Source organism: Telopea speciosissima, chromosome 3 (genome assembly GCF_018873765.1).
Source record: "Telopea speciosissima isolate NSW1024214 ecotype Mountain lineage chromosome 3, Tspe_v1, whole genome shotgun sequence".
Classification (NCBI taxonomy): Eukaryota; Viridiplantae; Streptophyta; class Magnoliopsida; order Proteales; family Proteaceae; genus Telopea; species Telopea speciosissima.
Genome location: NC_057918.1, coordinates 19627288 through 19649476, shown reverse-complemented (window position 1 = coordinate 19649476; position 22189 = coordinate 19627288). Strand labels below are relative to the sequence as shown.

The following is a 22189-nucleotide window of genomic DNA, read 5'->3' as shown; positions in this document are numbered from 1 at the left end:
TCAGAATTATGCATGTGTTTTGTGTGATATAATAAACATATATATACAATTTCAAAATCTATGGCATGTCTTATAATGCCGATTTTCTCAAAATTTCTTATTTTCATTCCGCTATAATGTTGGTTTTCATTAAAAAAAATACCCTCATTTATTAGTCAAGTTACTCTAACAGATGATATGAAACATAATTCGCTTGTTTGACCTTTAATTGGCCAAAATGTTTATTGGGTTGGACTATTGAACTGTTTGGATGGCTAATTGTGGGGTTTAAATGACCCAAGGCCCAATCCGTTTATAAAAAAATGCTTCATAGTTAGACACAATTACCCTGCTCCTCCCCCAACCAAAGGGTTAAAAAGAGAGAGGGATTTGGACTTTGGATCAAGTCTACTCGAATAAATTAGATTAATTATACCTGAATCAGGTAGTTCGTGACAATGAAGTATAGATAGTAACAAAAGTAACAACCAACTTCAAGTGTAGAAGCTTATATTTGACACATTAGGCCTTACCCAGCGTTCTTTCTTGTGAGCATTGATTCACCTCTAACATAATGAGTTAGCATCAACTCAATTTGATCCAGTCCCTTCCACATAGGATATGTGGGTAAGGACTTAATCATATGATGTCTCCTTATTGTCGAAGCTGAACTAAATTATATAGTCAGAATTGCTTGACCACCGGATCTCTCATTTAATTAGGAAATATAATTAAGTTTGGTCAACCCAACTCAATGTACTTGAAAAATATGCAAGACAATTTTCCCAAGAACCCAAAATTTACTTAGAGTCTCCTCCTTCTTGGAGTGATCTTTCCTCCTTCCCGGAGTGGCTATCGTTCTTTTTGTAGCTGAACGTGTGCTCGCGACTGGCCCTGTTATGGGTTCTCCTCCCTTACCTCTTCCACCATTATCGGTGGATCTGGATACCCTCCCCGTGGATGACGAGAATGTTGATGAAGAGGATACCTTCACTGTCGATGATGAGTTTGAAGATTTAATAAAACACAGCGAATCTCTTACCCTTGCTGGGTTTATCTTAGCAGGTAGACGTTATGGTAAGCAGTCTGTTACGGAAGCTTTAGTCAATGCCTGGAACACCTCTTCCCCAGTCCTTGTTTCTCCCTTGCGATCTGATACGTATCTCTTCAAGTTTGATCACGCTATGGACCTTGCAAATGTTCTCAACAAGACCCCTTGGTCGGTGGCAGGCAACTTAATTGTGTTGGAAAGATGGAAGGCTTCTAAAGACTGGGAGTTCTCCTTCACTGAGATGTGGGTTCAGATCCACGATCTCCCAGTGGAGTTACATGACAACAGCCTAGTTGTGAAGTTGGTCACTAAGATGGGTGAAGTTTCTAAAATTTTATATATTAATGGTTTCAGAGGGGGACAGAAACTTTCATTTTTTCGGGCTCGCATTCGTGTTGACATTAGTAAACCTCTCAAGAGGTCTCTTAAGATCAAGAGAAGGAGTGGTATTGAACAGATGGTTGAGCTGAGATATGAACGTCTTCCTCTTTTCTGTTACTACTGTGGCAAGTTAGGCCATGATGATCAAAGATGTCGTGCTGCTTTTGATGATGAGGCCAATCATAAACTTTGGCATCAATGTGGCCATCTTTTTTCATGTCCAGATTTTACCAAGAGGCGTTTTCCTCCCCATCTTCGCTGCCCCAGTCCTGATAATCGACTGATCGAGAGTGCAGTGGTTATCTTCTCAAAGGTGAATGTCTCGGCTCCGTCGCAAGGCCAGCCCCTCCAGCAGGGATCTCCTTCTCCGGCAGCTGATTCTATTTATAGAAACTTTGCTGGATTTCCTGCTAATGAGGCTTCTGTGAATCATCTTCAATCTCAATCCCCCAGTTCTCGGCGTGATCTTAGCCGTATCCAGTCCCCTCCTTCCTCTTATAGCACCTTTCTCTCCATCCCTTCAAACATGCAATCCCCTAACGTTATCCAACCTTCCACTTTGAGGGTAGACCCCACCTTCCAACCTATTTTAAATATCCCTCCTTTGAATATTTTAAACCCCTCAAACATGAACGTTTCCGATTCCCCTAATCACCACCTTCTTTCCATATTTTCTCAACTTCCTAATACTCCAGAAATGACACTTGCCTTATCTGCTCTCCTTCCCCATCTCTCGGGATGCTCTCTCTCTAATCAAATCCCTCCTTCTCAGGCCTCAACTTCAACGGATCCCCCTTCTGAGCCTATGCACCTTGTTCCAGACCATAGCCAGTTCTCAGACCCGACCCAACCTATTGAGTTGAGCACGGATGCTCCTATTACTGATGGGCGTCAGCAACCTTCAAAGAGATTGAGAAGCAGTGCTGAGGATTCAGTTCAGTCAGAGTATGTAAGTGATGGCCATTTTTTATCATCTACCCCCGTGGAGGCTAGAGAGGGCCAGCTCCACGGGAGACGATGAAGCTCATGGGGTGGAACTGTCAAGGGCTGGGGAGACCCTTGACAGTTCGCTCCCTTGTTAATCTCCTCAAGGTTGAATGTCCAGATATTCTCTTCCTAATGGAGACTAAGAGCAAGCTAGCCACTATCGAGAAGATAAAAAGAAGAGGAAATTTTCATAAATTTGTAATTGTAGACCCTATGGGAACCTCGGGTGGATTAGCTCTATTATGGAAGGGCAACGTTACTTTATCTATTCTGGTTGCTGAGACAAACTTCTTTGATGCTAAGGTTAGTTTCATTGGTATTCCTTCTTTTTATCTTACCTGTACTTATGGAGACCCGATCAAGCATAGACGAAATTTGGTGTGGAATAGAATTTCTACTCTTAATCACCATGGCAGTAGGTGGTTGTGTTTTGGGGATTTCAACTCGTATCTTTCTTGGCACGAGAAGGAGGGAGGTTCTAAGAAGGCTAATCATGATGGGGAAGTGTTTAGAGATTTTATGCAGAGATGTGGTTTCCTTGATCTGGGTTTTAATGGTCCCTATTTTACCTGGAATAATAAAAGACAGGGGGCTGCCAATATCAAGATTCGTCTTGATCGAGCCTTGTGTAATTCGGCTTGGAGACAGGAGTTTGAAAATGCCTCGGTTTTCATTAGAATGGCTGTTTGCTCTGACCATAGTCCTATTATTATTGATTCTGAAGGTGGTAAAGTCCAAGGGAGAAGACCGTTCAGGTTTGAGTCGATGTGGATGCTTCATGAGGGGTGTAAAGATGTGGCTTCTAAGGCCTGGTCCATTCCTATTTTCGGACCAGCTTCGAAGCAGGTGCTTTCTAAGATTGCTCATACCCGCGGGGTGTTTAAGAAGTGGAATGCTGAATGCTTTGGAAAATTTTTTGAGAATATTAAAGCCCTCAAAGCCGAGTTATCTCATGTGCAAGGTCTGCCAATTTCTCTCTATTCTCAAGATAAGGAGAATGAGCTTCAAAGGCTGCTTGATATTGAGTTGCAAAAGGAGGAGGAAATGTGGAGGCAGAAGTCTAGAGTAGAGTGGCTGAAAGGTGGGGACAAAAATACTACTTTTTTTCATGTAACCACTCTAAGAAGGAGACATCGTAACAAAATCTTGAAATTGAAATACCCCACTGGGGAGTGGTCTTCTTCACCTTATGAGGTCTCTAATATTCTTTGTAACCATTTTCAAGATCTGTACTCCTCTGAACCTATTAATAATAATGCCTTGCTTTCGGTCTTGGATGCGGTGCAATATGTGGTCCCTGATGAGTTGAATGATGTCTTGTGCTCTATGCCCTGTGAGAAGGAGGTTAAGGATGCTCTTTTTGGCATGGCCCCCCTGAAATCCCCTGGTCCGGATGGCTTCCCCCCTACTTTCTTCCTACTTTCTTCCAAAAGTACTGGGGAGTGGTAAAAGATGATTTGGTGGGTCTTGTGAAAGAAATTTTCAATACAAGCCGTATTCCAAAAGAGTTGAACAAGACTTTTATTTGTCTTATCCCAAAAGTTAATGCCCCTGAGAGTGCTGATCAGTTCAGGCCCATTAGCTTGTGTAACATTGCCTTCAAGATTGTTACAAAGCTTATTGCTTGTCGCCTGGGTGGGGCTTTGGATCAGATTATCTCACCTTCGCAGTCAGCCTTTATTCCAAATAGGCTTATTTCTGATAATGTCATGGTAGCCCATGAATTATTCCACTACATCAAAAAGCAGAAGAAAGGAAAGCAAAAGTTTTTGGCTCTAAAGTTGGATATGCGCAAGGTGTATGATAGGCTTGAATGGAGTTTTATTGAAGGTATCCTTCTTAAACTTGGCTTCAGAGATACTTGGGTCCAGTTGGTTATGGCTTGCATTACTTCGGTCTCGTATAATCTTTTGGTGAATGGTTGTGTTAAAGGCAATATTACCCCCTCCAGAGGAATCCGGCAGGGGGATCCTATTTCACCTGCCATTTTTATATTGTGTTCTCAGGCTCTTACTGCAGTTATTAGGAGGGCGGAGTTGGATGGTGAGCTAAAAGGGGTTAGAGTTCGGCACAGGGGTGAGCCTATTACACACTTGATGTTTGTAGATGATTGCTTGCTTTTTGCAAGAGTTGATCTGGAGGAGGTTAATGCTTTGAAGGATTGTCTGGATCTCTATTGTAGTGCTACAGGGCAGGCTATAAATCTCCATAAGTCTAGCCTTACCTTTAGTCCTAACACTCATGAGAGAATCATGAGGTGGTTCTCTAGGATTCTAAAGGTTAAGCATGGTGATGGCCCCTCGAAGTATTTGGGTTTACCTACCCATTTTGGTGTGTCTAAGAAAGATATTTTTAATGATATCAAAGAGAGAACCCTTAATAAACTTCAAGGGTGGAAGGAAAAGTTATTGTCTCATGCAGGGAAGGAGGTCCTTATAAAAGTTGCGGTGGCTCCTATGGCTAACTATGCGAGTTCTCATTTCAAGCTTCCCTCCTCTTTTCATGATTCGGTAAGGAAAGCTTCTGCTAGGTTCTACTGGGGTGATGCAGATGATAGTCATAAAATTCATTGGATGTCCTGGCAGCGTTTGTGTAGACCCAAAGCTATAGGGGGTCTGGGGTTTAAGAACTCGAAGCTTCAAAATCGAGCTCTTCTTGCCAAGGCTGCCTGGCGTCTTTGGTCTTCCCCGGATTCGCACTGGGCAAAATTTTTGAAGTCTATTTATTTCCCCAACTGTGATTTCTTAGAGGCTAAGATTGGTAATCGTCCTTCCTGGGGGTGAAGAAACCTGTTAGTGGGTCGTGAGGTTCTTCTTGAAGGGCTCATTTGGAGTGTAGGTGATGGATCAAATATAAAAATTTGGGAAGATAAATGGGTCCCTTCTCTTCCTCATTTCAAGCTCCAAGGTCCTAGGCCAGATGGGTGTAGAGAGGTAATGGTGGCTGATCTTATTGATCAGGCAAACAGGTGTTGGAATGTGGATCTTATCCAATCTATTTTTCAGCCAGTGGATAGGGATGCAATTCTGAAAATTTCCTTAAGACTTTTTCAAGGTGAAGACAAGAGAAGATGGGGGGTTACTAAAGATGGTCTCTTCTCAGTCAAATTGGCTTATAAGCTGCTTTCAAAGTTGGAAGAGGAAGGTCAATCGACTAGGGCGTCTTCGTCGAGATCTAGGCCTTGGGAGAGTATTCCTAATGCTGTTTGGAATCGTGTTTGGTCCATTCAGACGCTTCCAAAGATTAAGGCCTTTCTCTGGCGTGTTTGCAATGAAGCTATTGCCTCTGGTGTGGGTTTAAGTCATAGGAATGTTAATATTGACCCTATCTGTGTTAGATGTGGAGTCCATCAGGAGACGGGCGATCATATTCTCTTGGGTTGCTCCTTTGCCCGTTGTGTGTGGTTTGGTAGTTCTCTTCAATTTTCTCCTCCGGATAACCCTTCTTTGATTGACTGGATTCGCAGTTGGGAGGTGTGGTTTAGACAGGACAAGAGGCTTGCTCGTGAAGCTCTCTCTAAGGCTGCGTTCATTTGCTGGTATCTCTGGCGTGCGAGGAATGTGTTATCTCTTAAAGGAATTATTCGGACTCCTTCTGAAGTTCTGCAGCTTGCGGAGAAGGCCTACTTGGAGTTTTCAGGTGCAGTTAATGGTCCTGTCGTTTGCCCTCAGGATGGTGAGATTGGGATCTCTCGTAATTATTCTCAGTGGCACCCCCCTCCGGTTGGTCAGATTGTGGTTAACTGTGATGCAGCTCTTATCAAGGATTATGATAAAGGGGGGTTGGGTATTATTTTCCGAGATCACATTGGGAGGTGCCTCAAGGCTCGTTCCATCCCCCATATTCTTGGTTCGGTTATTCAGGGGGAACTGTTGGCCATTCGCCATGCCCTCAAGCTTGCTCTAGATTTGGGTGTTGATAACCTTCTAGTGCAATCGGATTGCAAGGATGCTATTTTGTTCATTGAGGAGAAGAAATCGCCGGATTGGGAAGTGGAAGGCCTAGTTACTGATGTTGTTAGGCTGAAATCTTCTTTTGTTTCCATTTCCTACGAATAATGTTTCGGATGCCCTAGCCAGGAAGGCCCTGTCTCTTGAGTACTTGACAGATTGGCCAAACTCCATTAGGTGGCTTCAAGAGCTTTGTGACTCTGAAGTGACTGGTTGTACTCAACCCCCTCCTCAATAAATTTCCCATTTACCCAAAAAAAAAAAAAAAACCCAACTCAATAAGGTTATCTAGTCGATTCATATCAATGAATTTGTATTAGTATCTATTCTAATTCTAGAAATTAACCATGTGCCATGAACCGGATTTGAACTGGTGACATGAGGATTTTCAGTCTTTTGTTCTACCATTTGAGCTATCCCGACTATGCTGATGCATCATCCTCGTTCTATTAGAGTTCTTAGGTCTATGTCAATTAAGACCCAAAAGGGCACATCAAATGGAGATCAAATTTTGTGGACAGATAGAACTCTAGGTCTCCTGAAACACCTGAAAGAATTTGTCGAATGGTAAAATAGACAAATGAAAAATCTGAGACTATGGAAGAGTGCATAGAATTGATTGGGTTAGCGTAAGTGCGTATGGACATATACAATAGGAATGAGATGTATGCCAATACGTGAAGGAATATATAGTTGAATTTGAGCAAGTGATCTATTCAGACCATCCACTATCTACCTAGCAATCAAAATTATCACATTATTCTTCGCATGGCAAAATTCTATGGATTGTCCAAGAAAATGTATCTTGAAGTGAGTGATAAAGTGGCATTTTCCCTCATGTATTGTAGGGCGGGCCTCAGCATAATGGTAAGGTACGTTGCTCCAATGCGACAGTGGCCGCAGGTTCAAATCGAGAAACAACCTCTCCACAAAGCGGGGGTAAGTCTGCGTACATTATGATTCTCCCTAGGTCTCGTGCACTATGTATGTCCCTTTTTTTTCATCAAAATGAGACTCAAAATGGATCATATTTGGTTGATTGTAACCCGATCATGGCCAGGGAGATGGAGCCCCAATCATGGCTCGTAATATTGAGATTGGTTAGGGACGATATAGATTCCAGATCGATCAAATCAATCTATGTCGATAAAAAAAAAAAGACCAAAAATCAGTTTTGCTGGATCAGTTATTGTATCAGACAAAATCAATTAGAAAAAATTAAAATTTTATAAAAATTAAAAGTAAATCGAAAAATCATGACCGATAGTGATCCAATTCGGGCGAATCGACCGATCCAATCCTAAGATTACAACCCATTTTAGAATTGCAGTGACCGATACTGATCAATCCGATCCCCGAGATTCTGACGATCCGACCAAGTTGACCGATCCAGGTAACGATCTACTAGATAAGATCGATCATTATCGAGATCAATTTAGGCCGATACCAATCCGATCCGATCCAAGATTACGAACCATTGTCCCAATAGTGCATTCCAATCAGGACCTAGCTTGACCCGAAGTCCCGGGCATCACCCAATTCTCTCTCTCTCTCTCACTCTCATATGTACAACAAGAAAATCTAATCCATCACATGCCGGTCAACCTGCTCAATGGCTTTGGATTCATCGAGGTCAAAGTTTTCTCATCACAATCTAGCTTTGGGTTCATCGTGTCAAAGTTTTCTCGTCTTAATCTTCTGACTTTTTCCACGAATATAGGAAAGTGTCAATGAAAGGGCAAAATTGTCATTACGCCCAAAACAAGTCGGTAGTTCCATGCTTTCCAAACACGGAGTTTTTTTGGATAAAAATTCCAAACACGGGGTTAACACCGAATTCTTTTTATCTTTTCCCAAAAAAAAAAAAATCCAATTTTTATTTGTACTAACATATAAACTACCTAAAATACCCTCCGAGTCCAACGTATGAAAGGAAAGATTCCGTGGCTTGCGGAAAACTCTTTCCTATTTCATTTTCTCTTCTTTGTAGGAATTGGTAAGCTTAGGGAGACGGGTTTCCTTATTTTTATTTATTTATTTTATTTTATGAGTATTTTCTTTTTCTTTTTTTCCCATTATTTTATTTTCTTAAACTTTTCGAGCTAAACACGAAAAGTGCCTGTACCCTCCCCTTAACCCAATTTTATAAGAAAGAAGAGATGCCGGCGGTGATTTGCAGAGGCGAAGAGAGAGAATGTGTAGTTCGAGAATTCAGAAACCACAGAAAGAGAAATCAAAGACGAGAACGAAGGTAGGGTTTCTTTTCACCGTCTCTTGTATTCCTCGTCCACCTTTTTCAATTATTTTTTTCTGACTTTTTGTTGATTTTTCTATCGTTAATCTTGTTTTTTTGATAATGATGAATTAATAGAGGCTTTAATGGCTTTGATTAAACTAGTTTTGTTGGATGATTTGGATCTAGATGTGTTTTTAGCTGAATTATGGGGAAATCTGTTCTTCATTCATGTTTTTAATGCTTTGGATGGGCTTATGATTCTTGTTGTTGGTTATTTATGTGTTCTTCTTAGACTGCATGTTTTTGAGGAATTTTTTTTTTAAATTATTTAGTTTCTTTGTTTGGTATTGGAGATCGGATGTGGCATCAGATTTTGGAAGAGAATTTAGTATGTGGATCTTTTCTTCAAATTTGGTGAAATTAAAGGTGTTGGCCTTAGGAATTCCTGCTTGTCAAATTGGCTATTCTTTTTCCTTTCTCCATCTCTACGTATAGAAAGCTATTCTTTATAATGATAGTGAGTTTCTGTGGAGGGAGATAACTAGGTGTAACCTCCATTGTGCCATCACAGACAGCCAACGGAAGAAATAGTATAATTTTTTGCAATACTTTTAGATATTGACAGTTTTTAATAGTTTCATGCATATCCTACCTTTCAAATTAGATATTCTAGGCGGATTGCACTGTTTCTGTGTTCTTCCTGATGAGAAACCAAGATTCTGGTGGCGGTGTATAAAAATTCCTCTTTTCTTTAATTTTATTTTACAGCTTGTTTAGCTGAGATGCAATCCTCAACCGTTTAAATCTTCTATAGCCTTATAAAAGTTGCAGGAGTTCCCTCTAGTAAGATTTAATTTGATGAAATTGAAATTCCTCCATTCCATGGAATTGAACTTTCTTATTTTGACTGGATATGATGACGTCATTTCTAATTTCATTCGTTTTTACTCCCCTTTTAAATGTAAAAAGGAATAGTGTATTCTGGTTATACTTTTCATTTTTTTTTTGTCTCATTATTCTACCAGTTTCTCGTTACTTCTTTTTGTTGTCTACTCTTCCTTTGCCCATTTGCCCTTGTTTTTAGTGTGCCTATCATTTAGTATTCCAAGGAAATAATGTGACAGTTTTTATTTTATATTTGCAGATTTGATGCCTGATATTGCAAACGAGTTGGCTGTAACAGAAAATTAAGACCGGAGCAGTACATTAGTTATGGCAGATTTGGGTATTCCTCTCCTGAGAATCCTAGCCACATCAGATTATTATGGTCCTTTTGTTTTCGGTTGGCTGGTCACAGGGTCATTTGGACTTCTGGCAATCATATATGCAATCCTTGCTTGGCAAAGGAAGACATCACTGAAGTGGGTTAAAGCTGCTGCAAGAGCAAAGAAGAAAGTCTGGAAGAAGTTAAGAGTCCCTTTGTCTCCGCATTCATGGACAGAAGATTTTTCTTATGATGACCAGCCATCAACATGTTGCGTGTGTCTAACTTCTCTGGTGTGCCTACAAAGTGGTGGTGCAAAGGCTGCGTCTCACTTTCCTTTACATCGCTGCACTGTTTGCGGTGTAGCTGCTCATTTCTATTGTTCGCAGTTTGCAGCCAAGGACTGCAAGTGTGTAGCACAGGCTGGTTCAACCCATCTGCTGCACCATTGGTCAGAAAGGTGGACCAAATCGGATGACAGCACTGAAATGTCTGCTTTCTGTTGTTACTGTGATGAAGCATGTATCCCTTTTCTTGATGCTTCTCCTACATGGCAATGCCTGTGGTGTCAGCGACTTATACACGTTACTTGTCATTCCAAAATGTCAAAAGAATCTGGTAGTGTATGTGATTTGGGTCCTCTCAGAAGGCTCATCCTTTCTCCACTCTCTGTAAAAGAAGTTGATGATGTTACCACTACCAGTGGAATGCTGAGTTCTATCACAGAAAATATTATAACTTCATCAGTTCGTGGGAAAATCAGAAGGCGTCAACGGGGCCGAAATGGAAATAACCGTTCTGCTTATTTTGGGGTTCATGATTGTAACCTACAGGATGCTTCTCAGACAGATACATCTCTCAATTGTGTCCTTAATGGGCTTGTTGCTCTTGATAAGCCATGCAATAGAGAGATTAATGACCAGTTCTTGAAGAAGAATGGTAGGGTACCAATCGTAAAAGACACTCAAAATGGATTTGTGCAGGGAAATGTGGTAAATGCTACCGTTTGTGTTAAGAACTACAAAGTAGTGAATTTGCCGAATGATGCAAGACCTCTTCTGGTTTTTATCAATACCAAGAGTGGAGGTCAGTACGGACCTGCTCTGCGGAGGAGATTAAACATGATATTGAATCCTGTACAGGTGTATGTTATGATATTCATGTTTGTGCCCTTATTTGTTTCCTTTTTTTCTAGAATTTTAGAATATTTTTATGACTTTCATTTAATTTCTTAGACAGGTGTATTGTATTTTATATTTTGTGAAATAAAACTTAAATTTCTATGTTCATGTGCAGATTTTTGAACTGAGTTCTTCCCAGGGGCCTGAGACTGGTTTGAAGTTGTTTAGTTCTGTGCAATACTTTAGGGTTTTAGTCTGTGGTGGAGATGGTACAGTTGCTTGGGTTCTTGATGCCATTGAGAAGCACAACTTCGAATCACCGCCACCTGTTGCTATACTTCCCCTGGGCACTGGAAATGATTTGTCTAGGGTTTTGCAATGGGGAGGAGGTTTGTCTTCTGTTGAGGGAAAAGGTGGCCTAGATACCCTTCTTCATGACATCAATCATGCAGCAGTGACAATGCTAGATCGTTGGAATGTTAATATCAAAGAACAAAATCCAGATCACAATCCCAGAAAACTGCAATCCAAGTTCATGATGAACTATTTAGGTACTCTTTGTTTATGACGTTGTTGTTAGTATTTGTGTTCTTTGATTTGTTTATCCATTACTTTTTTTTCTTTGGCAGTTACTGTGTGATGCTAAGGTTGTTTATGATAGTAATTTATATATATTTTTGTTTACCCATTACTTTAATTTCTTTGATAGGTATTGGCTGTGATGCTAAGGTTGCCTATGAATTTCACTTGACTCGGGAAGAAAACCCTGACAAGTTCCGTAGCCAGGTACCAATGTTTTTCAGTTGGTATTCTTCATTTCACCTTCTCAATTGTTCAAGTCCTATAATGCAGGAGCATGATCACTATAGTCCTTGCTGTTCTGGTTTTGGGTCAATTTTCTGGTTCACAACCAAGCCTGTGGCCCAAGGAAGGTTCAAACCTGGAAACCAGTAATTGTGAGGACCATTGGAAATCTTTACGTAATTTGTGGTTCCAGATATCCCAGTTTTTAGGAACTTTATCTACACTCTAATCGTGGGATAGTGTTAGGATTTTAAATCTCTTTTATTTTATTGCTGTTAATCAGTTTTTTTAGGCTAGGATATGTCCAGTCCTATTATTTCAGTTTCCTTAATAGATAAGGTTGTTTAGTCAGTTTGGGAGATTCCCTTTTAGCTTGTGTATGGGAGGATTCCTAATTATTATTTATTTTTAAATTTCCTAATTAGATAATGATTGACTCTGATTGGTCCAAGCCTTTCCTGAACCAATTATGTCTCAGTTTGATAATCAATTGAAAGGATTAGTTCATTAGAAGGGTGAGACTGTTGTCTCACACTTCTCTCCTCTCTTCCCCTCTCCAGTCTCCCCCAATGAATTGGGCTTTCCCCCTTCTCCCTCGCCTGCGATCTCTCTTTATTTTTGTTTCTCTTCCCACCACCAGCAGATCCATATGTTCGATCTGCATCATCCTAAAATTTTTTGGCCTCAATATACATTTTCTTTTTCCCGCCAAGGTATTGGTTTTACCACAAAAATGTGGCAATGGAGTATTGATGAAGAATTCCTTGTCATTATCTGAGGATTTATTTTCTATGATAATTTGTTGTCATTGATGATATTTTCCTTAATTTTTCGTGGGGTTGAATATATTCAGTCCTCATCTTTTTATCCTTGCTACTCTGACTTGAATATGACAACATATGAAGTTATTACAGCTTGCTTTGCCTATATACATTTTCCATGCTATGAATTATTACCTTTCCTTCTTAGTTTTAACTTTGTTTGAGCTATTCTGGGTTTTCCCTTCCTCTGCATGTCTCTTTTCTTATTTTCCAGTTTGCTTATTGCTTGCTTTGACAAGTTCATGATGACCTGAAATAATCACATTGGTTTAACTTGTTTCAGTCTCTTAGGATATGTAGATTGTGAAATCTGACTACTTCGTTGGACTTCTATAACCTATAATACTTTGAGGATGAAATGTTTACGTCAATGTGTTTCTGTTAGCTACCAAGGTTCCATAACTCAATCTCAGGGGCCGAATTATGTGAGTCCAAAAACATGCCAGGACAGCTGAGTAGCTACAAGTATTTAGGAAAGAATACAAGGCCTTGTTATAATGGATTCAACCTAACTGCATAATAGATACATAATCCTACCCACAGTAGAAATGCAGGAGCACCACCCAACCAGCTGTACAACACCTGCAATATCTCCCAAACTAGAATCCTGAACAGCCTCAAACTACTATTACAATTAGGCCTTCCTAGGTCCTTCAAGTTCTCAAAGTTTGGTTCCAATCCAATGATTGGATATGGAGATATGGATGAGTAACAAAAATAGTAACTAGGGTTTCAGAATTAGAAACAGGGTTTATCTTTGCATCAATACAACAAAACAGCATTAAGCTGTCATTGAATTCCTTACTCATCATATGTAACATCATATATAAAAATCCACTTAAACTGTTGGTCATATCTTATAATCCAGAAACTTATTAAAATTAGAAAATAATGGCAGAATTTAGTAACTGCAGTATGTTTCTAACCATAAGTCATTTTAGGCCCTAGTTAAGATCAATGGCAGCATGTGTTTACCTATTGGAAACCCCAAAGTTCCACAGCAATCCAATATTCAGATAGACTATCAGACCATTTGAATTAGCAGTCAAGAAACATTCAAAACAGAGAACTACAGTCTACAGGTTACTTAAGGCAGCAGAAATTTCAGTTCTCCAAGAGCTCCACAACATGACCGAAATAACCAATCAATGGGCTTAAATCGAGAGAAGACAGGTTCTGCGCAGGAACAGAATTGAAAGATAAAACAAACCAATAGAATGGAGAATGGCAAGAGCTTCTCAATCAAGCCTAGCTAGTATCTCACTGGGGCTTCCTGCCTCTCACAGGGTTCCTATTTCACACAGAAAAGAACAGCACAGTCATAGGGTTTTGTCAAAATCGTTGGTGGGGAGTATGACCCCTTCTCTTTATTTATTACTTCTTAGAAAACAACCAAAATTGAAATCTTCTGTGCGGGGAAAAGAGGAATCTTTACAGCTTAAGATTCTTTAAAAAAAGGAACCTCTCCAAATTAGAAACTAAGATTCTAGAACTTAGTTAATTAGAAACGAACTACTTAATCCCATATAGGACTTAAAAATCCCTAAATTACATTAGTAAACTCAACAATATTAAACCCATAGCCCATGTGCCCATTGAGCACTCAAGTTAAGCTTCACTTAAACTAAACTTGAATCATAGGTTCAGTTGGACCCAAAAACACTAAACCAAACCCAAGTCAACTGGCCCATCATCTCTTCTTGCTGGAATTCTGCACCATGTTAGACCTGTTTCCACTGATAATTTAGAATTATGTGGCCTTCATTTGGTTTTTTTCCCCTTTCCTTCCGCAATGATATCATACAGCTGAAAAGACATTCTTCTTCTTATTCATTGTGGTTTGCTTAGGCAGACATTTAATAAACTAACTAAAATTTAATTTTCCAGTTTGTGAATAAATTGCGATATGCCAGAGAAGGTGCCAGGGATATCATGGATAGAGCATGTGCAGACCTACCATGGCAAGTTTGCCTTGAAGTGGATGGGAAGGACATCTGGATCCCAAGGGTAAAATCAATTCCTCTTCACAAAGCTTTTTTCCATTATAAAGTTTTTCATTGCAGCACAATTAAGGCAGTTGATCACTCTTCTCATGCTTCATCCTTTCTTTTTTCTTCAATTAATTGTTTTTTGACAGGATTCCGAGGGTATAATTGTGCTCAACATTGGCAGTTATATGGGTGGGGTAGAACTATGGCAAAATGACTATGAGCATGATGATGATTTTAATCTTCAGTCAATGCATGATAAGGTGCTCGAGGTTGTTTCTATTAGCGGAGCTTGGCACCTTGGCAAACTTCAGGTTTCATTTTGCTCCCATCCCAATTCATTTTTGACCTGCATATCTTGAAAGATGTTACAATTAGTTCACACCTTGTAACAGAGCCTATCCCATCGCACGATAATTAATTGATTTCATTCATTAGTTAGTTAATTGATTGACTAAATAAAAGGAGGATTGCAAATAATTTCCAAATTCAGATACCTCTATATTATCTTAGATAAGGGAAACACCTGTTTGGGCCCCCTCAGCTAATTTAGTTGATACATTTGAATAATTGGTTGATGCTACATTTTACAGGTTGGACTTTCACAAGCCAGGAGACTAGCCCAAGGGAAAGTAATTAGGATACACACTTCCAGTCCGTTCCCAATCCAGATAGATGGGGAACCATTTATGCAACAACCTGGCTGTCTAGAAATAACACATCATGGGCAGGTATATATCATTTGGTTAGATTCCTAATATGTACTGACTGACGTGAAGACATGGAAGAAGTGTATCTCCAGATGTTAGTTAAACTGATTTCGTGGTTGTTTTGTCTCTCTTCAGACTTTCATGTTGAGGAGGGCATCAGATGAACCCACAGGTCATGCAGCTGCGATAATGACAGAGGTCTTGGTAAATGCCGAGTGTAATGGTGTTATCAATGCATCACAGAAGAAATTACTTCTCCAGCAAATGGCCCTAAATCTCTCTTGATGTGACCATCCCTTCATCCTTGTCAGAATTATTTCTCTAACCACTGAGCCCCCTTACCCTGAAAAGAGAGAGAGAGAGAGAGAGAGAGTTTTCCTAACCCGCGGATAAGATGCTCCAGTCAGCTAAATCTTCCTTTCAGGTTTGCTTCTTTTCTGAAAGGAACTATTTACTGATAACTCATAAATGTGTGTGTGAGAGGAGAGAGAGAGAGAGAATAGAGAATATTGTAACGTGGTGTATTCAATGTGATGAGAAAATTCAGTAGCATACGAGAAATCGGAATCCAGTGTAAAAATGTCACTGATTTGAGTTTGAGTTACAGAATATACACACAGATGGGGGGGGGGGGGTTAGTTAACTACGAAGTATCAACTGAAATTTTACTGAATGTATGAAAAATCTTTTGTACATGAAATGTACTTTTTTGGGGTTCTGTTTTAAGGTGTTCACTTCTTACAAGCTGTGGTAGGAACCTTTGCGACAGGACCACTTTAAATTTTGTGGATATGTAGAATCTTAGATCCCTTGCTCACATGTCAAGTTGCGACACTATCAATTTTGCTGCTGCCAAACAGAGCTTCTAAAATTTAGGGCTATGGAAAGTGTGCCAATACATTGGAGGATAATTAATTAGATTAATATCTGAAATTTGACATATGAATAATCCATAAAATAACCTCTCTATCCAGTGATCAAAGCAGTCCATCACTTGTCCTTTTTTAAACATGAATTTTGCTTCCAAATTCTCTTCCATAAATTGATATTTTTATTAGGTCGGCTTCCCTGCAAGTGATATCATCTTTCTTGTCTTTCTCTTTAGTTGTCATCTCATTGCAATCTTTTTCTTTCTTCTTTGGGCAGGGTGTTCCCTCCTCTGTACCTCTTAGCCGCTAACTTTCGTAATCACTCCATACCAAGGCTCTCATTACACTTTTCTCTTTTTTCTTATTCCCACTTTCTAGTTTGACAATTCACATCTTCTTCTGTTCTTCTTCTTCCTTCTGTCTTATCTTCTACTTTCTGTTGGACTTTTGCTATCTCTTGTTATTGGATTATTCTACCTTTGGCCAGATCGCGTATCTGATTCTGAAAAGAAATCCTTGCATGATCATATAAGGAATCATAAACGTTATTTTTGAATATCTTCTTCATATGAGGAATCATATAGGTTTTTTCGAAGATCTTCTTCATATAAAGAATCATTTAGGTCCCCCCTCCCCCGCCCCCTAAAAGATCTTCATGAGACACACAATGTGTGAACTAGAACCAAGCTAAAAAACTACAACGCACATGTTAGCACACCAGTGTTCATAGATCTGCTTTACTTTGTCCAAGATCTTCATGCGACGCTTTGCTTTCAATCAGCCCGAAGGCGAATTTGCTTATTTTACTCCCAAAAGCATTACACAACATTTCAAAGTTTGGTCAAGATATGGATTAGTAGGAATGTTTCCGATCAAGGTGGCGATGCGATTGAGTTCTATTTTGAAATTTGACGAAATGGCTTTTACATGGATCCTTATCTCCAAAGGATGAATTACTACATGATTGCTCGTTGATTTTACTAAAATAGAAAATCTAATAGAGCCTAGATAAGGATGTACACAAGCTAGGTTTGGGTTGGGCGAAGGTAAGCCCAACCATAGCCCACCAAAATTTAGCTCAAGCTCAAACGGATTCAGAGCCTGGGATTGCGGCTAGACTGCATTCGGGCCGGATGACGGCCAAAGTTTATTGCATGCTAGAGGCAAATGAGATTTTGAATGTGCTAATTCAGATCAACTCAACTCTGCCTTATCCCAACTAAATTGGTTCAGCTACATGAATCCTATTTCTCCAATCCAAACCATTCCCTATATTTCAAATGGTCAAAATTACTAAATCACCCTTCCAGTTGTGCTCATCCAGAAAACTAGATACGCAAACCAGAAAACTTCTCTGGTTTGCACAACCAAAAAACCTGTTCACAAAAAATTACAATTAATCCTTTTTAAAAATTTTTAAAGGTTATTTAATTCATAGTTGTTCTTCTGTTTTCTATTTTAAATTATATTTCCTTTCGCCTAGAATATAATATATATGCTAATGGAATTAAATCTTGGCTGAAACTGATCGAGATCTCTGGGCTGTCACGAATTCGAGCTTTGCACAAAACAAAATTCATGATCGAAACCCAAATTTCAAACTCCACCCGGGGTTGAAACCTTGAAACGAGATCCGACGCAAACCAGGTCCGAAACTGAGATCTCGATCCTTGTATATGTTTCTAAGCAAGGGAGTCCAAGTGTTCTATATAATACTTTCTAGATTCATTAATATCACAAACGTTTTAAGGTTTTAAAACCAGAGTGCTTAAGTTTACAGTAAGGTTTCTCTTTATATATAATCTGATAAATTGATGTCAATGGTACTTTTTTTTAGGGAGAAGTGGGTAGTAAGTGTCTATAATACTTGGATCGCTGTCTGGTTGCAGAGCGCCTGCACCAGCATGGAGGATTGGGGGCCAATAAGAGCGGCTGCAAAGTATTTGACTGAATGGGATTTGTTAATTCACTGGGAGCTGAGCGATAATTTCACACGGTCCTGCGTCTGGACACAGAAACCACACGACCAGTTAGCATTCTTTTTCCCTAATAAACAATCATTCAATATGAGGAAATTGTTACTTCATGACCAAACCTGATAAGCTTATCTGGTTGGCCCATGTAATTTTGCCGCATGTCAAATTCCAGACTCCCGATTAAATACTCTTCTCATTTATGCACACATGTATTGGCATGCATCTTCTTCTTGTAGTCCTTCCATAGACTTGAATTCTCAAAGCTTTATTTTTCCTCATGGCCAATTCCTCTTGGCTCTCAATGATTTTGCTTTTGCAACCCTCGGTGAATTCTTGTGTTTCTGCTTCCTTTGCACTCCCTGCATAACCAAATCCATAGAAGCAGCAGTAAAGCTTTTATTAAAGATAACAACTGAATCCCAACCTGCTTCCTTGGATTCCATCACAAATAATGGTAACAAAATCAGGTTGAGTACACTCAAGGTAATCCATCAATGACAAAGGGGAGGCTGAACTTTAGAAATTCATCAGAAGTTGAAAAGGAAGAAAGAAGGTTCAGATCAGTTATCCATTGAATGATGTTATTCATAATTTTGTAAAGATTGGGTTGACAATGGGATGATAGAGCATACTGATTTCTAGTGTTTCATATAAAATAACAAGTAATAGAGAAAATTGAGATGAAGAAAGTTTCTCCAAACATATATCTAGGCTAAAACATGTATACATTTTCCTTCATCACGATATAAAAAGAGCATCCCAGTGCACGGGGCTCCCGTTACTGTAGGGTCTGGGAGGGGCAAATGTACGCATCCTTACCCCCTGCTTCTCAGGGGAGGCTTTCACATGATGATAGGATTAGAACAAACAACACAATTCCATCAACCACCAAGGAACACTGATCAGTAAGCTGTCTCAACCTTCACAACTGTTCAGTAATATTATGACCACAACCAGTTGTTTCTGAAAGGGGGAGCATTGGACATGCCGCCAGCTTTCAGTAAGCTAGCGGCATGCACCAATCACAAAGCTGAACAAATGAGGGCAAGGGGGTCTTTTCCAAAGGGGGAGGAGAGGATGACACATGCTGTGCCCAGCCTTTTCCCTTTCTGAAATTATCTCCACCTGTTCAAAACAAAACATAAAAGTTGGGGGGGGGGGGGGAGGGGAGGAGGGAGGAGCAAAACTGTGTAAGTTCATGCTCTCAAGTCTCAACACAAGTTAGCACAAGCACTTAAAAACACATCCATACACAAATCCATTCCCCAGAACTGATATCAGTATAAAAATAAAAGAAAATAAACTGTTCAACGTTATTTAGAGAAACCAATTTGAGGTTTATGTCCCTACCCCATGAGAAAGATATCAATCCAATTTGCTATCAGAAGATCCTTCTCCACAATAATGCATTCATGTTTATACCTGGTAAGACTCTTTTCACTCTTCCAAACACATTCATTGAAACAACTTGGCATTTGGATGTGCAAAGCCTATTAGATTGGTCACAACCAAATAAAAAACATCCACCTCATCCATCACCATTATGACGCCCAACAATAGTATGCACAAACTGTTACTCCAAATTCCCTCTAAATAATTCATGAACAACATGGTAGATTGAAGCATAATTTTTGCACCCCAAAAAAAAAATAATACGAAGATTGAAGCATAGTTTTTGAAACTGGATCAGACATCGAACTGAAAAGAGGCCTGGTTCTGATTTTGACTGGTAAAAACGTGGTTTTAGAAAAAAAGGGGGGGGGGGGGAACTAAAAGAATAAGTTTAACTTCACAAAAATTCAGAAGAGAGAGATACAGAAAAATAGAAAACCATAAAATAAAAGAGCAGTGGATTATAAGCAATGGTTAAAAGATAATCAAAGAAAATTAAAGAATATAGCAACAAACTGACAAAAAATTAACAACTGTAGGAAATACTGCTGAAAAAGTTGCGATATTAGAAGAGCTCAAGTTAAGAATCATACCCTACAATCCATGATTTTTTCCAAACTATGCGCAGCAGACCAGATGAGTCAGTTCTGAGACCATATTCATTGTGCTCCTCCACTAAAAAATAACAAGGAATGTCACCTGGAATAATGATTATAAGAAGCACTTCAAAGATTAAAAGAAAGGCGTAGAGGATTACATAATATTTGAATGAAATGTATCCATGACAATGTTAGGCTTTGATACCAAATAATGTTGATCAATCAGAAGACTTGCTGGATGGTGAAGAAAGGGACTAAGAAGTTGTGGGGAAAAGAGAGGAGAGAGAAGGGATATAGAGAGAGGCAACCTCAATATTAACTATATCAAACTAATTTTTTGTTCCAAAATTCCATAAATTCGTGTAGGATTATAACCCTATTTATAAAGACCAAATAAACTGACTTTAAGAATCTTACACCAAATAAACAACTATCTTTGGGTTACCTAAACAAAAACCAACTTAAACTGATCAAATACTTGCTATAGAAGATTCCAAACAAGATAAAACTATGACTCAGAATAAGACATAAAATATACTTAACTAAAAAGGACTTTTTCTAGGCTAAACTTACTTAATAGCGCATGGGACCCACACAATCTTATCCAAATATTTAATCCTGTGTACAGAATTAAGACCACAAATATGGGCTTATTAAAAAAAAAAGGCTCATACATCAATAAATCCAAAAATAAGAAGCCCAAGGTTGATAGACCTCAACCATGGACCAAAATACAACAACACAGCCTTATCCCAACTAAATGGGGTCGGCTACATGGATCCTTTCCAAACAAAGTAGGGAAAACTGAGGTCCTCCCAAAGGGAAAGAAAAGTAAGAGAAATGAAGAATAAATAAATAAAAAATAAAAATAAAAAGAAGAAATGAAATAAGAAAAGTCAGAAATGAAAAAAAAAAAATGACAGATGAAAGTAAGAGGAAATAGGATAGCCCAGGTAGTCAGGAAAATCTCAGCTACATGTTGTCAACAACGTGGATCCTTGCCCTCCAATAAGTTCTATCTGAGGTCATACTTGGCACAAGACCCAGACAATGCATGTCATTCTTCACGACCTCACCTATGGTTATTTTAGGCCTGCCCCTAGCTCTTTTAGCTCTTTCAATCGGAATCAGATCATTCCTCCTTATTAGGGCGTCCCTAGTCCTCCGTGCGCATGGCCAAACCATCTTAGACGACATTCTCGAACCTTGTCATTGATCGGGGCAACTCCTACATCAGCTCTAATACGTTCGTTCCTCACTTTATCATTCCTAGTTTTGCCGCACATCCATCTTAGCATATCATCATCTCTGCAACACATAGCTTCGCTATATGACACTTCTTAACTACCCAACATTTGGCCCCATACATCATAGCAGGTCAGATAACAGCCTTGTAGAACTTTCCTTTAAGCTTTAACGGAATGTGTCAATCACACAGGACTCCGGTCGCACCTTTCCTCTTCATCCATCCCACTTTGATTCTTTGTGAAACATCATCATCTATATTACCTTCTTTATGTATAATAGATCCCAGATATCTAAAATAATCACTTGGCGATATCTCTCTCTCCTCAATTTTCACCATGTCAACATCCATCATAGTGTGACTAAAGTTACACATCATATACTCCATCTTTGATCTACTAATCTTAAAGCCTCTTGTTTCCAAGGTCAATCTCCACATCTCTAACTTAGTGTTAATCCCTGCTTTTGTCTCATTCACCAAGACGATATCATCGGCGAAGAGCATACACCAGAGCACCTCATCTTGGATGCTCTTGGTTAATTCATCCATGATAAGCGCAAATAAATAAGGGCTTAAGGCAAATCCTTGATGTAACCCAACCGTAATTGGGAATTCCTTACCCTGGCCTCTCTCAGCTCTTACACTAGTCACCACACCCTCATACATATCTTTAATTACATCTATATATTTACTCGACACCCCTCTCTTCGCAAGCACATATTGGATTAAATCTCTAGGGACTCTATCATAGCTTTCTCCAGGTTAATAAAGACCATATGGAGGTCCTTCTTACAAACTCTACATCTTTCCATGAGCCTCCTCAATAAGAAGATAGCGTCAGTCGTGGATCTACCTGGCATAAAACCAAATTGATT

General features: G+C 39.3%; 1 protein-coding gene across 2 annotated transcripts; it reads left to right on the top strand.

The window, feature by feature from the left end:
* Window positions 1-8468: 8468 nt before the first annotated feature.
* On the top strand, window positions 8469-15584 carry LOC122656574 (diacylglycerol kinase 2). Of its 2 annotated transcripts, none has more exons than XM_043851153.1 (8): window positions 8469-8596; window positions 9727-10930; window positions 11085-11460; window positions 11619-11695; window positions 14422-14541; window positions 14672-14836; window positions 15116-15253; window positions 15368-15584. In XM_043851153.1, exons 2-8 carry the CDS (start codon window positions 9797-9799, stop codon window positions 15515-15517), a joined length of 2160 nt encoding a protein of 719 aa, XP_043707088.1. In that variant the 5' UTR covers window positions 8469-8596; window positions 9727-9796; the 3' UTR covers window positions 15518-15584. The 2 variants fall into 2 exon arrangements, with proteins under 2 accessions (XP_043707088.1, XP_043707089.1); XM_043851154.1 differs by having other exon boundaries at window positions 8477-8599; window positions 9729-10930.
* Window positions 15585-22189: the final 6605 nt, after the last annotated feature.

Bases quoted from the DNA above. Each gene is read 5' to 3' on its own strand.
- LOC122656574 (XM_043851153.1), top strand. From the start codon at position 9,797: ATGGCAGATTTGGGTATTCCTCTCCTGAGAATCCTAGCCACATCAGAT. The intron at 14,542-14,671 runs GTAAAATCAATT...GTTTTTTGACAG, and splicing joins AGGACATCTGGATCCCAAGG to GATTCCGAGGGTATAATTGT. The intron at 14,837-15,115 runs GTTTCATTTTGC...TACATTTTACAG, and splicing joins GGCACCTTGGCAAACTTCAG to GTTGGACTTTCACAAGCCAG.